Source organism: Notechis scutatus, chromosome 3, assembly GCF_049901735.1.
Source record: "Notechis scutatus isolate UNSWTSFEM ecotype Mainland chromosome 3, rNotScu1.2, whole genome shotgun sequence".
NCBI classification, from domain to species: domain Eukaryota; kingdom Metazoa; phylum Chordata; class Lepidosauria; order Squamata; family Elapidae; genus Notechis; species Notechis scutatus.
The window spans coordinates 36,879,155-36,896,314 of record NC_142011.1 but is presented as its reverse complement, the minus strand read 5'-3'; the positions used below and the strand labels follow the sequence as shown (position 1 = coordinate 36,896,314).

General features: G+C 40.3%; 1 protein-coding gene across 2 annotated transcripts; it reads left to right on the top strand.

Moving 5' to 3' along the window:
- ELF3 (E74 like ETS transcription factor 3) lies at positions 1–9,458 on the top strand. Of its 2 annotated transcripts, none has more exons than XM_087959537.1 (9): positions 1–103; positions 1,823–1,993; positions 3,049–3,270; positions 4,039–4,116; positions 4,224–4,346; positions 4,657–4,749; positions 6,082–6,180; positions 7,021–7,216; positions 8,332–9,458. In XM_087959537.1, the coding sequence occupies exons 1-9, from the start codon at positions 16–18 to the stop codon at positions 8,441–8,443; spliced, it is 1,182 nt and encodes a 393-aa protein (XP_087815663.1). In that variant the 5' UTR covers positions 1–15; the 3' UTR covers positions 8,444–9,458. The 2 variants fall into 2 exon arrangements, with proteins under 2 accessions (XP_087815663.1, XP_026536675.1); XM_026680890.2 differs by having other exon boundaries at positions 52–185.
- The last annotated feature ends 7,702 nt before the right edge of the window (positions 9,459–17,160 follow it).

Here is a 17,160-nt window from a genome sequence, read left to right as displayed (position 1 = left end):
CTAGAGGCGGAGATCATGTTACAGGAGAGGCGCCCTATAAAGGCCCAGCGATGGGGAGGGGCTGAGTTATACACAGGAGGGGATCACAAATACCAGGGCACAGGTGAGCAGGAGCAACTGAACACTCTCTGCTACCTTTTTAGCCGACTACTGTGTGGATTAACCGCTGCAGCAGCACCTGCCTGGTAGGTACAAAAGGAAGACAGTATATTCGTTTTGTGGGTGAATAGAAGGATGGATGTAGAATAGCTGCGTCTGCTCGGTATTCAATTCCGTTCTTGTTCAGGATGTTGTGGCAGCATCTGAAGTGCAATTTATTTAGTTCTTTATTTGATGCCTATATATATACAGAGCCCTGCCCTATTCCACAAGCTTTAGAGAAGATACTGAGCGCATGATCAGTTCATGAGCTTACCAATGTATGCATCTGATTGCCTGGCGGTAGAACCAAAATGCATGATCAAAGAAGCTTTTGTCCTGCTCCAGACAGTCAGTTTTTCTGTTTCTATGGACTCAGATGATGCTTTCAGGCAAGATTCCCCCCCCCCCCAAATCTCTTGATTCCTGGAAATGTACTGGAAGGGAGAGATAGAGTTTAAACCTTTGCCTGGTAACCCTCCTGTGTTTTCCCACTATTTTTTCTTTTTCTTTTTTCTTTTTGTGGTGATGGTGGTGGTGGAGTGACAACAGTGATGGAATAGCTGCACAATATCTTTGGATGGTTAGGTTCAGAAGCATCCAGAACAATATCTAGTGGTTTAGTGTTATACTGTTGTGCTGTCCACTGGCTGGACAGCACAACCATCAAGCAATTTGCAATTTTCTGGCAAAGGGAGGATAGGCTGTGGCTGGTTTCTCTGGCAATTTTCTTCTATATTTGATGTATTTTCAATTTTGACAGATAGGGCTCCCATCTGACCTGGAAATGTTAAAGTTTATAAGCAAGATGAAGGGTGGGAGAAGGGTCAGCAAGTGATAAATGATAATGCCTGAAAAATTTAAATTGAAGTGAGCAAAGTTCAAGAAATCATCCATTTCTAAGAAATCAGAACCTTTTCTCAGATAAATGGAGAATTATTTAAATTTGATAAGAGGATTGTTGAATGTATGTTGTCTGATAACAAAACAAGGACCATGCTTAGAGGTTATTTTTCATGGAGTGTGGGCTAAAAGTGTGTGTGTGTGTGTGTGTGTGAAGGTAAAGGGATCTCTATCTAGGAAAAATAACTTCAAAATGAAATCCCTGAAAGTTCATATTACTAAATAACTTTTGAAGTGATAATTGCTTTCCCGCCCCTCTTTTATGTTGTTGCTGTATTAGCCAAATCTAAAGATCAGGGATGGAAATGGGATGGAATGCAAGTTATCTGTGGCTTCTCCAAGAAAAAAAAGTTAAAACACTGGTCAAATGAGAGTTTGGATTTGTTGAGAGACCTCTTTGTCTAGAACATCGTCCTTCTGCGAGAAGGCTTTCATTTGGATATTTCTGGAAAGATCCTGCCCATTAGGGTAGCTGTTCCATACTTGGTGATTTCTAAAATGGCTTGAGTAGAAGTTCCGGTCATTTGGAATTGCAGTACGATGGGCATTGTGGCCAATCTTATCTACTAGAGGGCATTAGTTTGGGTGAGACAATGCAAGGACTTGAAAGACTGCAGAAAATATGAAGAAGAACCAGGAGCCAGGAGATAGATACTATTGCAAAACGTATCTATGCAAAATGTTAAAGAAGAGGGGGAAAAAATGCAGGTGATTCATTCTCCCCCATGCTTATTGTGCTCTCCATTTCGGTCCAAATCTAACCGTTTCAATTTTCTGACAGAAAATTCCATGGCGGGATCTTGTGAAATCAGCAACCTCATCTCTAATTATATCAGTGCCATGTACCAGCCAGAGGAGGCCCCGCCAGACCCTGATCTGCTAACCCACCTTGTCGAAGATGACAACCTATCTCTTGTTCTGAGTAACGCAAACATGGCAACTGAGATAACAGGTAGTTGTCCATAATCAGATGGTGCAAGGAGAGTGGGCAACTGAGTAAAAGAAGAAAAGAGGGCATCTTATATCCAGAACAGATTTTGGAATTCTGTTTTACTGGCCTTGGAGGCATACGTTTCGGTAGCCAATGGATTTTAATGCAAAGCACTGCACCCTTTACTTGGGGAATTTGAATAAGCTCTTTAACCATTGCTAGGTTAATGTGTTGAAATGCTTTGAATCTTTGTCATGTTCTATACAAATTATGATGATGATTTGGAGGGCAACAGGTTGGGGAAGGCTGGCTTAAAACCTTGCAGAGCCAAAAGGCCAGTTGTAATATCTCTATACAGGTAGTCCTCGACTTACGACCACAATTGAGCCCAAAATTTCTGTTGTTAAGTGAGTTTTGCCCCATTTTTACAAACTTTCTTTCTTCAGTTGTTAAGTGAATCGCTGACATTGATAAGTTAGTAAACCGGTTGTTAAGTGAATCTGGCTTCCCCATTGATTTTTGCCTGTCAGAAGTTTGCAAAAGATAATCACATGACCTTGGGACACAACAACGGTCATAATTATGAACCAGTTGTCAAGCATCTGAATTTTGACCATACGATCATAGAGATGCTGCAAAGGTTGTAAGAATGGTTGTAAGTCAAGGACTACCTGTACTGCTTATCCTGCCAGTGAAAAGCCTTGTATAAGTCAAAGGCCACTGGAGCACTGAACAGCGCCGCCGATACTGGGGCAGTTGATTATGTACAGTATTCTAATGGAGGCATGGCTGGCTGCACAGAGAAGCTGAGAAGTTGCTGCCCTAAATGACCTCATTCCAGCTGGGAGGGGCATGTTCAGAGATAAGGGAACAGGTGACAGGTGTACGTGTTAACCCAACCACAGTGACTAAGCAAGATAAATCCTGTGCGTAAATGAACTGGCCGCACCCTGTGTAGCTCAGGCAGCCGTGTTCCAGGGGTTGGGCTGGCACTAACAAAGCAATCACCTGCTCAACTAAACCCACTCTTCCCTCTCCCTCCTCCCCCCTTCACCTCTTCCTTCTCCCATTCTCAGGAAAACCAACATGGTTTGGTGAGATGCCACACAGCTGGAGCAGGTCTCAGGTGCTGGAGTGGATCAGCTATCATGTGGAGAAGAACAAGTATGATGCCAGTGCCATAGATTTCTCTTGCTGCAACATGGATGGCTACACCCTTTGCCAATACACACGGGATCAGCTGGGACTTATCTTTGGGCCCCTTGGGGATGAGTTATACGACCGCTTGCATGAAACTGGTACGTGTTGGTGTCCCCCTCTCCTGTCAAGGCAGAAATGCATTGACATTCCTCCCCTCTACTCCCCATTTTGTGAGGCAGAAATACAACAATTGAGAAAATGAGGTGGGTTGTTAAGTGTAAAACTAAATGACAATGTCCACACCTCACTGTAAATTAAGATTTGCTGAATTATGAGTTCTTAACACATGACTGAACATCACATTAAGCCATGAACCATTATTTACAAAACATAACAAATCTCATAATGGATTAGTGTCCTATATTAAACCAATCTATTTCCCTGAAGCAGGATGTTCTTTTGGAAGAGAAGTGGCTGTGAATTTATTCTGGACTAGTAGAGATTGCTACCTTTTCTTATTGACTTCACCCTGGTGTCTGGCCCTCCTCCCCATCCTTAGATTTGAAAAATTAAAACTTTTTCATGATATTCATAGCAGGAGGGTGGGAAACTTCAAGTGCGAAGTGACAGCAAGTTGCATTACTGCAAAGGCAACATATTACAATGAAAAGTGAAACAGTCCAGAAGGCAGAAATTAGTCATCTACAAGAATAAAATGCCTGGTACGGTACCTATCTCCTATTAATCATTATTTATCAGGAGCAAATCTAAATTTCCAGAAAAACACTGCCCCTATTTTATTTAACTTCCCTATAACGAAAATCATGCAACTTTTTTATCTCTGGATGAACAAGGGAGAATTACTGGGTTTATAATTCAGAAATAACATATTTTTCATTCCCACACCCTTTTTGTGTCTGTTTCAGATGAACTTGGCTGGATCATGTCAGTGCTGAGGACTGATGATGTATCCCAGGAGGCCCTTCTGGAATCCAGTCATTTAGGTGAGAGAATAATGAATGGCTGCTCTGCCTTGTAATGGTTCCCTGTTACATCTGTTCATATCTGTTTTTATGAATGTGATTAACCCTCTCTTTCTCTCTCTTTGTAGAATTGGGGAACTCATGCAGTCAGGACTATCTGGAGGAAATGAAATTAGCAACCATTTTTTCACAGCCAGATCTTGGCTACATCTCTGGAGCCATGTCACCAGACAGCTCGGCATCTCTAGCAGGTACCGTACGTTTCCCAAATTGCTGATGTCCTTTGCCTCCTTTGCCTGAGCTGATGCCTTAATACTGTAGATTCAACTTCCCATCAAATTCACTCATTTAAACAGATTGCAATCTATGAACGGTTTTTCTTATGGGGGTGGGGGGATATTTGTACCTAATATCTAAGAAATATCTAAGTTCTAGAAGGGGAGTAATAGTAAAATATGTCTTTTGAATAAGTAAATAAATCCTCAGGACCCAGAACATTTGACAATCATGCTTCATTTCCAGAGCTAGTAGAGATTCTAATTTACTTTCCTTTCTCCCCAGGGACAATGTCTCAGAGCCCTCAATCTCAGGACTCCGGTGGAAGTGATCTAGATCTTGATCCCATAGACATAAAGCACTACAAATTTTCTGGCGGTGAGTTAAGACTCAAGCTGATCCCCAGGATTTCAGATATGCTTGCATAAATGCTTTTATTGCTACCTATTTTGCCAGTAGAATGGCTGGCATCTTCAAAGACAAACTAGAGAGGAGGAAGACAAAAGGACAGGAAGAGTAGACAATAGAGGATGGCATAAAACAAATATGAAGAGAACAAATAAATAGAATCATAGATGTCCAACAGCTTAATTCCTCCTATAAACTGTTAGAACTGAATATCTGTGAAAAGTAATAGAGTAAATTATGCATATTCAGAGTCTATTCTTTCATTATTGTGTGAACAGAAATAACATACCATTGCTATATTTAGATATGAGAGAAGATTTACTCATAAATTTTGAGCAGAAGCATTTAAAATCAAAACCAAAATCTGAATAAGGGCTATTTGCTTAGTTTTGTTTTTGAACTTAGAACTTAATCCTTACTTAGAATTGGTTGCCTTTTTTAATTTGGAGAAAAGCAATAGGGAGGCCCATAGCTTGCTGTCTTTGGATGGAGAATGCTGGTTTAATTTTAAATGAGCAATCTGCCTAAAGGAGAAAAGAATATAGTTTCCTCATTTGTAACCTCTGAAACATCAAAGACTGCAGCTTTTATTGAAGGTTTCTGTTTTAAGAGAAAGTTACATATAATTGCTTTCTAGTTCTTCTCATGTTGTCCCTTCCAACTCTGTTCCGTTTATAGTAAGAGAGCAATTGACCTAAAAGTTGATCGAATGCTTTCTGGTTTTGGAGGATTCTATTGCAATTCCATTTTAAAGAAATGTAGAGTAGAATTTTTTTTGAAAGCAGAAAAACTTAATCAAACACCTTCTTATCAGTTAAAGAGAATAGAATAATGGAAACCATGATTGCTAGAAGCAAAGAGACTTGTACCATATTCTTAGATTATCTGGATGGAAAACGTTGGTTTAGAAAAAGATGGCGGCCATGACCATATGATGAAAACCACATCCCTTTCAAATGTGTGGCCATTATTTTAATCTTTTAAAAACTCTACCCCCCGCATTGCTCCTGTCTAGAAATAAGCTCTGTTTACATTGTAGCTGACATGTTGACTCTGAATAAATGTACACATTCTGTTTACCCAAGGGTAAACAAACCAGTTGGCCAGGATGTTATAATGGGGCAAGGGATCAGGACTTGATCTCTCAGATTTATGCTGGGTACAGGTTCTGGCTCTGGTTTGCCATACTGTCTTCTAGGGAACATGCTTGGACTTTCAAGTTCACATATGGTACTTGTAGGAATGTAAAATATTGGGGCAAAAAGTTTTCAAGTGTGTCTTTTCCCCCCCTTACATGTCCAGAATCTAAGAAAGAAGATCTCAAGAAAAGGAAAAGGGGACGACCAAGAAAGATCAGCAAGGACAGCAGAGATTGCCTTGAGACTAAAAAGAACAAACACTGTAAGTATATATCGTACAATATATGGGCAGGATGTTCATGATATCTGGCTAGTGAATGCAATCCAAATTTGTCCATCCACTTCTTGCTCAGATTATATGCTGTTTAGTGCAATAAGGAGATATTATTAAAATCTTGCTATCTTGCTTGTCTTACATATATTGGCCTGTTATCTTGAAGTTCCAAGGCAGCTCACTTATTTGGTCCATTAAGACAGATGCAGAAGCACAATAACTTTATTGATGCTTGCCTGTACAAGACTGTATGCTTGCCAGATATGTCAGAGTGAGACAAGGAATTTAAACACTGATCAACTGCACAATGCTTGAATTATGTCATTTTGCATTATAGTTCCTTGTCTTACAAACTGATTTAAATCATCTCAGTTATCTGATTATCTTTTGTCTCCTTGGAGGTATAAAGGTTTCTCAGACACACGTTTTCCATTTTCTTATACAAGTATTCCATAGTCCTAGTGCAGGGGTGTCAAACTACATTGAGCACCGCATCAGAGTTGTGTTTTATCTCATGAGGGCTGGGGTGGGCTGTGATGGCCTCCTGCCAACAGCCCTCCCAAGCTTTGTTTCTGCTTGCAGTAGGTTGCAGGAGGCCGTTGCAGCCAAAAACAGAGCTTGGAACCCCATTTTCATTGGCAGAGGCACCACGGGCTGGTTCTTTGTTGTTTCCCGGGTGATCCTGTGGGCCAGATCCAGCCCCTGGGCCTTGAGTTTGACCCCCCTGCCCTAGTGTATAATCTTTTATGCCCAGTTTGGAAACCTTTCCTGCTTGCAGTATCATTTGGACAAATGATTTACCTGTCTTGTTTCCTTTTTCTTAACCAGCACCAAGAGGGATCCACCTGTGGGAATTCATTCGGGACATCCTAATTCATCCTGAGCTGAATGAGGGTTTGCTGAAGTGGGAAGACCGTCGAGAAGGCATTTTCAAATTCCTGAGATCAGAGGCTGTAGCCCAGCTGTGGGGACAAAAGAAAAAAAATAGTAGCATGACCTATGAGAAACTCAGCCGTGCCATGAGGTATCTATCATTCTTTTTTATATATACTGATCAATAATCTTCATAATTGCAATAAGGTCATGTCACACTGCCAAGGATATATTAATTATATTAAAAAATTAAAAGAGAATCAAAAGAAACTAAAAGCAAACAATTTCCTAAAACTCAAAGATCAATAGCTCATTAACATTTTGTTAAAAGGTCTACAAAAATAGTCCTCAACTTACAACCGCAATTGAAATTTTTTGTTGCTAAGTGAGACAGTTCTTAAGCGAATCCCCCCCCCCATTTAAAGACCTTTCTTGCCATAGTTGTTAAATGAATCACTGCAGTTTTAAAGTTAGTAACCTAGTTGTTAAATGAATCTGGCGCCCCCAGTGATTTTTCTTGTCAGAAGGTCCCAAAAGGTGATCAGATGATCCCAGGACATTGCAAGCATCATAAATATGAATCAGTTGCCAAGCATCTGAATTTTGATGACATAATCGTGGGAATACTGCGACAGCCATAAGTGTGAAAAACGGTTGTAAGTCACTTTTTTTCCAGTGCCATCACAACTTTGAATTAAAAGAAGTGTTGTAAGTGGAGGACTACCTGTAATACAGTCTGCCTGAGATAAAAACATCAACAAAGTTGACAAAAATAAGCACTGCAATTCTTAGTAAAGGGATAGAATGAAGAGGCAACAGGGTAAACATATGAGCAGATGCTGTTGTGGTGGGACTCCCCTTTTTTATGATTACAGCTATTCAGACCCTCAAAATGGGATGGGAAGCTACATCTATTAATCCTTAGATCAGCTGAGCACATCTATTATCATTTTTAAAAAATGAACCCAAACTTTGGGGAAAGGGACAGAAATCCAAGTCCTATGTTCTCTGCTGGTGTCTCAGTCATATACCTCTCCCCAGCCAAAACTAAAGAAAACAAAAGTACGGCTTCTGGTCACCAAAAATTGCAATTTATGTAATAATAAATTCCAAGCATATAGATTATGGAAACTTGACTCAAATCAACATCCATTATAAAACACTTTAAAGAATTTGGCCTTGATTTTTGGGGGGTGGGGTGGGGTGGAGAGAGGAGGGGTAATCCTTGGGGCTCCTTTTTAAAGCCTTTACTATCTCTTCTCTCAGGTATTACTACAAACGGGAAATTCTGGAACGTGTGGATGGCCGGAGACTTGTGTACAAGTTTGGGAAAAACTCCAGTGGTTGGAAGGAGGAGGAGGTGCAAGACCAGAGCTAAACAGCTACAAGAGCCTCACATGGACTTGAAGTTGGCCCGCTCTTACTTGGAGGCCCACCTCTGAGGATAATGGATTGTCACGGGCCCAGAACTATTAAACTGCTGTCTGAAGCAGTGTGTTAAAACTCCTGCCCTACATGGGGCAAAGTGTGTATGCTGGCTCTCAGAAGGGCGTTCAACCAATTACGGCTGATATTTTGGCTCAAGTAGGTTATTGTGAACCGTTATTATTTTGTTGCAATTGGAATTTGGCAGCCTCCAACTCTGAATTAGGATTACAATGCCTTCGGCTGTCTAAGACTACGCAAAGCTCATTGAGGCAGAAGGAACAGGCTGTTCTTGGCTATTCCTGGAGGGCAATTCCCAAAACATCAAGTAATCTGCAGATTGAAGGTGAATGCTGTGGACAGCTATTTGTGGGAAACTGAGACACTGTTCTGATACTGTTGCTGATAAGCCTGATAGACACTTTGGAAAGCCAGGTGGACATGTAGCTTCCCATCCGGCAACTGACTGTTTACCAGCAAATGGTCCTGTTTAACAGGCAGAAAATTGGAACAGTAAACCTGAGATCATTATGGATTTCACATCAATCCAAAGAGCAAGGTTTAGTAGCCACAGATCTGACTCTTCTCCAGCTGTGTGTCTAGAAAGGAAGAACTTTTTTCCCTAGAAAGTGCTACAACTTTCTATGTATAGCTTCTTCTTGCTCTTAATTTATATGTTATATATATGTGTGTGTGTGTGTTTATATAATGTACATAGATATCTATTTTTTTCACGACTAAGTTTGTTTGATTGTATCAGGAAGTCCTGGGCTTTTTTCAAAAACTGATGATTATTGTTGCTAATATTCAGCTGGGCTGAACAAATAAAAAAAAAATCTTTATTTTGAAATCAAAAAGAGTTTTTAAGATGTTTGCATCTGTTCATTGGTGTCTCCAGGAGAGCCCTGTGTGATGTACTGGCCTCCTGCTTTTTAATAATAATTAACCAATAAATCATTGGTTTTTAATTCTTGTGTGCTGCTTGATAATTGATATACGTGCATCACCAGGGGGAGCAGTGAAGAACCGACCTTGGATTTTTCTTGGGATAGAACAGAAAGGAAAGGGAAAGCTTATTTTTTACTATTGACAGTTAAGAAAGGTGTCCGTTTAAGGATTCTTTATTTGTTTGGATATTTTAGATTACCCTTTCTTAACCTGAGGAAACATAAACAATGATCAATTTACTTGAGAACTATGAGCATTGTAGTCCAACATAGCTGGAAGGAATCTCTTTGAAAAAAGTTAGTTCTGTAGAGGGAGGCATCCATATTGCAATAATTAATTTTTGCTTTCTGAATAAAATATGCGATAAGGTAAACAATTCAGGTTCCATTAACTTTCAGTTTGGTTTCCAATGACCTAATTCTTTCCCCCAATGTCACAACAAGCAGGATTGATAGCCCATTCATAAACAATATGAAAAGATTCTTCTGTACTGGAGAAATCTTTAGCTGTCTTCTAAAATTATATCCAAAGAGACTTTTTGATAAATAATAATATGAATCAGCTATACAGAACTTGGCACACAGAAGCTTCCAGGTGCAGTTATTATTCTTTCTAGTTAAAAAGGCAAACAAACTTGAGAAGACCCTTTCTGAAGAGATTTTGTCCATCAAAACAGAGAAACTGTGGTTCCGTATAAAGAAGCTTTATATGCTCTTCATTAGAATAAAAAATGTAGCTGCTCTAAGACTGGGATATGGGTGAAGCCATGCTCATTTTTAAAAATCCATTTTGGATTAAAATAATATTCCTCTTTCGTAGAATATAAAGCTATCTACCCAAACAATTTCTGGCTAAAAGCTAAAGGATCTTTTTGATTCTGTCTCTCTTCATAGTCTCTGACTAAAATCTCTCACAGTAATCTTTAAGAAGTCTTGAAGTACAGGGAAAGTGCCAGAAGTCTGAAGAAGAGCTAACATTGTTTCACTCTTTTCTTTATAAAAAAGGAGGGGGGAATAGGCCCAGTGCTTTTCAACATTTTAAAAATTTACTTAGATGAGGGAATAGAAGGGATGCTCATCCGATATGAGATGATACAAAGGGAGGGAGACCGATAATACTGTACATCAGAAGATAGACCCAAGATTCAAAAGGATCTTTTAATACCATAGACTTGAACATTAGGCCCTTGTTCAATGGTGTTCAAAAAAACTGAGTGTGTTTAGCCTAGGTTTGTTTCTGCACTTTGGTAGGAAAACTAGAAGCAGTGGTAGAAAATAGGCAATAACTGGCTTAGCAGTGATAGTCATGAGTGGGATCTGCATGTCGTGATAGACCACAGGTTAAGCATGCAGCCACCAAAAGAGTCAATGCAATATTTGGCTGCATCAATAGAGGAACAATGTTGGGTTTCCAGAAAGCAAAAGATCTGGTTTTTTGATTCACTGGTCACTGGACCTTGAACACTGTATCCAACTTTGGTTGCCACAAATGCAAGAAGACTGCTGAGGCACTGTGAAGAGTGTAGAAAAGAGCTACAATGATGGTGAGGGGCTTTAAGGCTAAATCCTGTAAAAACAATTAAAAGAACTTATGGGCCACATGATAGTGAGCTTCCAATATTAAAAGACTATCAGAGGGAGGTAGTACAGATTTCATTAATTTAATTTAATTTAATTTAATGTATTCAATTTGTTATGGCTAGCCATCCTGTTAGACTCCGGGTGGCTTATAAAATTCAAGAAACAATTAAAGCAGTTAAAACACACCGGCAGCCCAGATTAAAACAATCAGAACGATAAGCTACAAATATGGCAGGAGCCCCACACTGCATCTAACATATTAACCTCCAGGCTGGGAAGAGAGCCAGGTCTTAAGGGCTTCCCAGCGCCTGGGACTGGGGTGAGGTGGGGGCATAGTCTGTGTGGAGGAGCTTTGGGGTAGGCTCTCAAGTCAGAAAATCACCCCCAAAGAAGGATTGGCAAATGGATTCTATAGGGCTTGATTAATTTAGCAGCTGAAAACAGACACAGGTGAAATTGTCAAAGTGCCTCTATACCCAGTTAGCATTGATTGAGCAGGATTTATAAACCAGGTTAGCAAGGGCTCTGTCTTTTTTGCAGGATGATTTCAGAGCTGAATCCTCCCCTTCTACACATAGACTGTGGTTTCCATTCTTTCTGAGCTTCCCTTTCTGAATAAACTATTCTTCCAGAGACCAGCCCTGTTGTAATTAATGTGTGTTTCGAGTCCATAGGCACCCCTTTTCCTATTCTCAACAATGAAAGGTAGGCCAGATTCAGAAGTGACTGGTCCAAAGCCATACTCAGAGAATGTTATGATGGGGCAGGGTTTTTAATCAGGCCAGTCTTTATTCAGTACTCAGTTAAGCATATCACACAGGGACCATGCAATATGTGTTCAACTCTTATGCAATCTGAGGGAAAATGCAATCTGAGTTTATTCAGTCCAGTCCAGTTTAAGTATTGTATCGTATTGAAGAAAGGAACCCATGCAATTATGCAGTGAGAGGATCTTACCAGAACAACCAGAGGCCCTTTAAAGGGAAGAAAATATTATGCAATCTCAATGGTTCTTGCTCTGGATTTGCTCAGAGGCAGGCGAGAATGTGTCCCCATGTTTTACAGCGTTGTTAGCCTATTTGAAGGGCTGCAAAAGGACAGTCCTTTCTTTTAAGGTGGTTCTTTGTTCAACTGGCTGTCCCTTCTAAATCCATTTAAGCATCAAATGCTGCAAGAAAGGAGAACATTATACAAAAGGTCTCATCACTAGTATATTAGCCAGTTTTGACTGCTAAAATGAACAGTTCATTCTCTAAAAAATATGGAAATCTAATGAGCAAGTGGAATCATTCTTAAACATTTGGTAGTGATCTTGTAATGTTTCAGCATTACTAGAATGAAATAAATTTTAAAAGCTAAATACCCATTTCAACTTACAACTTATTAAACTTTACTAAACCACACAGCACTTGAAAATCTAGTCTATGAAGTTAGCTTTGTATATTCTAACTGTCACAAGGATGTTATATCCTTCTTCCTGGAAACGTTGTTTGATATCCTCCTCTGAAGTATGGTTAACCAAGTTGTGTGGAGAACTTTGTACCTTAAAGTAAATCCGACATAAATCAGCTCAAATTGGAAACTTCCTGAACAATAACTTAATACATCAAATTGGCTTTCTCTATATAAATAATCTATGTTTTAACCCTGGGCTATTTAATCAGAATTGATTTTTAGTATCAAATCAAATATTGTAGAATTTCAGCTGGTGGTTTATACTGTGTTGAGCATGGTTCTGATCAGTGGTGGGATTCAAATTTTTTTAAAACTACTGGTTCTGTGGGCATGGCTTGGTGGGCGTGGCAGGAGAAGGATACTGTACAATCTCCATTCCCACCCCACTCCAGAGGAAGGATACTGCAAAATACTCATTCCCTCCCCACCCCACTAACCTGCTTTCCAGCCCAGTTCTCCTGTGCAGGGCAACCAAAGAAGATCCAGCCAATCAGCTGGGACTCGGGAGGCAGAGAATAGATGGGGGGCAGGGGCAGTCAGAGATGGTATTTGCCAGTTCTCGCAACTACTCAAAATGTTCTGATATTTATTATTGTCTCAAAGTTCATCAGTGATTTTTAATTTTAACAAGCAACATAATATACTTTCGTGGTCATTAAGGATGTATTAATGGAAAACTGAAAAATTTGTGACATTTTTAGATCCTTTGTTTTTGTTAGTGATCAGCCCTTGGCTAGGAATTCTGGAAGCAGGCACTGGGTTGGGCAGGATTGCTGTAGGCAGTTATTTTCATCTGCACCAAATGGAGTGATTGCGTTTCCATAGCAGACTCACCCTGAAGTGAGATTTTATATGTAGGCTGTTGGGCTTACAATCCTCTGCAGGAGTTGGCAAAACCTCCTGAACAAATGGTTGCTTCTAAAAAGCCAGTATGATGAACCATTCTAGATAAATCTCTCTCTCTCTCTCTCTCTCTCTCTCTCTCCCCGCCCTCCCTCTCCCTCTCCCTTTCTCTTTCTCTTTCTCTTTCTCTCCCCCCCTCTCTGTGTTTGAGTATATTGATATTCATCTTGCAAATACATGAAGACTTAACTTCTTTCTTGAATTTTTCTAATCTCCCTGCAGACTTGTTCCTAAAATGTTTGCATTGGACATGGCAGCTAGCATTAGGCCATCACATTTGGACAGCAAGAAAAGAAAAGATATAATAATGGGATGTCCTACAGGGTAACTGCAGGGTATGGATAAAAGACACAAGATGGCAGCCATGATAGACCAATAAAAATTCTACCTGTTTTTATCTGCATCAACCATACCCATTATGGCCTATAGCCAGATGCTAAGTATTAGATGTATCAAACACATGGGAAAGTTTCCGAGTCAGAAAATTATAAATTATTCCACTGACTGCAAAGCAGAAATTACCTAAAGTAAACTATTCTTCAAGCTGAGCTTCACCCCGGATGACTTTATGGACATAGAAATTTAATTTTTGGTAGCAATGAAGAATGATTTGCCTCTATTTCTTTCCAGAATGCTTTATTATTACTATTATTATATACCATTATTATTACAGTGGTTTCCCATCTAAGTAGTAGAAACCGGTTCAACCTGCTTTGCTTCTGAGTTCAGACAATTGGTAGATCCTGCCACATGCTTATGTTTTCTTACTCACATCCATCCATATATACACCTGCACCTACACATACATATTAATAATTTGTTTTGATCAATGATCAGCAAATTATAAAAAAGCATAATGAAAAAGTATTCATACATATGAGAGAGAGGAAAGAAAGAGATAGACATGCATACAGCATATCGGAGGTGCTGTAGCTGTAAACATATAAGATAAAATACAGACATGAATCTCTATGGCACCAGCAACTAGTTTACCCTCAAGGCAATGAGACTGTGGCCAACTGGACGCCAGGGAGAATGAAGCATAGTTTCAGCATGAGATAATGAAACTCCGTTGAGAACAGATGGGGGAGGCAACTGGGACTGAAGTGGGTGAAGTTTTATTTTCAGTCAATAGCTAATGCAGGAGATTGGCAAGGAGGCAACAGCAGCTTGTCACGCATCCTGCTTCTTGGCAAGCTTCTCCTGTTTTCCAAGGCTATCCTGTGGTGGATCTTGTTACCCAATACTGCCAGGAGAATGTTTAACCAGCCCAGGGAGTAGAGGAGCTCCGTCTTGCTGCAATTGTTCCAGTCATTATCTTTGATCCCCTGGCTTTCTGTGGAGCAGGAGGCAGGGATCCAAATGAGGGAATAAGCTGGTATAACATTTGCAAATTGGAAGGGGGGGGACAGGAATGAGGTGGCAGATTGATTGCAAGGAGAGTCAAAAGAGAGTGAAGGCATTTCAGAGAAAACAGGTTGCTTTTATCAATACACTAAGCTGGGTTGGCTCAGAGCTCTTTTCCTATCAGCTCTACCTGGATTGTAGATGTTTCTAAAAGCATCGGTACTTGCAATTCCTAGAAAACAGCTCCTGGGGGACCCTGAAGAAAAGAGCTTACACAGAGACAGTGTGATTTTTTTTTAGCCTTTTTTGGAGCCTTGGCTGAGGAATGAGTTGGTACTTCTATGGCTTTCTTCTCTTCCAGTTTATAATCTGATTCTTCCTTATGGTACTTCAGTTTCTGAAGCAAAGTAACAAACCATGCAATCACTGGCCTATCCCCGCCCAAAGCATTTGTTTTAGCTTTTTTTTTTTTTGCCCTTAGAATCTACCATCCTACATTCAGTAATTCAGTGCCATAGGCAATTAAGCAGTTTACTTATGTGAATGGGTTATTCTTGGCCCAAAGCAAGTGATTTCTGAGCTAGATGGAGTATGGCGTCCTACCTATCTGACCCCAAAGATGCCTAAGAAATCCACCATAGGAAGTGCTTACAGCCCTGGAGAAAGAAAATCTCACAAAATATAATTCCCTTTTATCTCTGCTGCTGCTGCTGTTGCCAAGAAACAGTAAGATAACCGGATAACTGGGAATTCCATGAGGTGCCTGCCTTGCTCTACAAATGAACTGGTAAAAATGGGCCTTTGAAGTACAATGCACACCTTGAAATACCCCAGCCCTGTATATGGAAAGAGCTTCTGGTTTGGAAGATAATACAGGTGATATTTGAATTACCATGGCAATTGGGACCAGAATTTCCATTGCTAAGTGATATGGTTGCAAAGTCCCTATTGCTGTTGTTAGGCAAGGATTGTGAGTCCTTAAGCAAGCACTTCCTGACAACTTCCTGTTGGTTTCCAAAAACTAAAGACAGTGAGAAGCTAGCAGGAAGATGTAAGTTCCAGCTGGCTTGCAAGCAAGTAAATAGCTGCTGCTGAGTGGGAGGGAACGAAGGGATGCGTGGATGGCCAGGGAATTGTAGTACGGTGCTTGGGCTGGCTGCTGCTGGGTGGGGGAGGATGTGCAAGAATATACAGATGGCTGGTGAGGAAGGGCATGAGCGCAGAGGGGCTGGGGGGGAGGTGATGGTTGGCCGAGATTTACCCAAATATCTTGTGACATTCCCTACCAGCTTCCCCATTGACTTTCTTATGCGAAGCTGGCAGAGAAGACCAGAAATTATGATCAGGTGACTGCAGGACACTTCAACCATCCTAAGTATCAGCCAGTTGCCAAGTGCTCAAATCACCATTATGCGACGGCAGGAGTACTGGGATGACAGAAACTTTAAGGACTGGTCATAACCATTATTCATTCACCACCATCATGACTTTGAATAATTGCTGAGCAGGCGGTTGTTAAACGAGGATTACCTGAATTAAATAAGCCAAGACTGAAGTCAGCCATCCAGATGCGGCTGAACTATATATTCCCGTGAATGGTTAAGTCAGTGTTTCTCAACCTCGTCTACTTGAAGATGTGTGGACTTCATTTCCCAGAATTCCCCATCCAGCACTGCATGGGAAATTCTAGGGGCCAAAGTCCACACATCTTCAAGTGGTTTAGGTTGAGACACACTGGGTTAAATGACAGGTGAAGAAATATCGATTCTACATTTCCTGAAATAAGTCATTTTGTACTTTCGGTGTAGACTCTTTGGATGCTAGAGTGAGGCAGGTACAAGGGGGTGAAAAAAGGAAAGATTCATGCCCCAGGTACCAAAATTTGAAAAGAAAAAACCAACAACCTCACCTATGGTGTCAGTTGTTATGCAAGAAGAAAACTGAGCTAAATCCCATTCAGAAAACAGGTTTTGCTTTTACATGCGAAGTCTGACTGGCATATTTCAAGTTTCTCTGAAGAATTGGATGGTTTTCTCTGAACTCTCAAATTGCTTCAGGAAATAAGACTATAGCTTACACAAACCAACTGGACTTAATTCTGGATTTTCTTGCCTTACAGGCACCTCTGCTTGCAAGGCATAATATAATTTAGACAATGTTGGAGGAGATTTTTTTTTAAAGCACTGCATTAGCACTGGAAATTGGACTACATGGCATTGAGTTGACTTGTCAGTGAATTTTGTTAACTCAGTTTTGCAATACTTCAATGGAAAGATTGGGACTAGGATTTTAGGGCATTTTAGGGAATCTCTTCAAGCAAAAAGCAATTAGATTTTTAAAAACTGACTTTGTGTGTATATGTGTGTGTGTGTGTGTGAGAGAGAGAGAGAGACCATCACATCTTCTGGTCACCAGTTTGGGGAACACTTTCTATAAT

Bases quoted from the DNA above. Each gene is read 5' to 3' on its own strand.
- ELF3 (XM_087959537.1), top strand. From the start codon at position 16: ATGTTACAGGAGAGGCGCCCTATAAAGGCCCAGCGATGGGGAGGGGCT. The intron at 4,347-4,656 runs GTACCGTACGTT...CTTTCTCCCCAG, and splicing joins CAGCTCGGCATCTCTAGCAG to GGACAATGTCTCAGAGCCCT. The intron at 4,750-6,081 runs GTGAGTTAAGAC...TTACATGTCCAG, and splicing joins GCACTACAAATTTTCTGGCG to AATCTAAGAAAGAAGATCTC.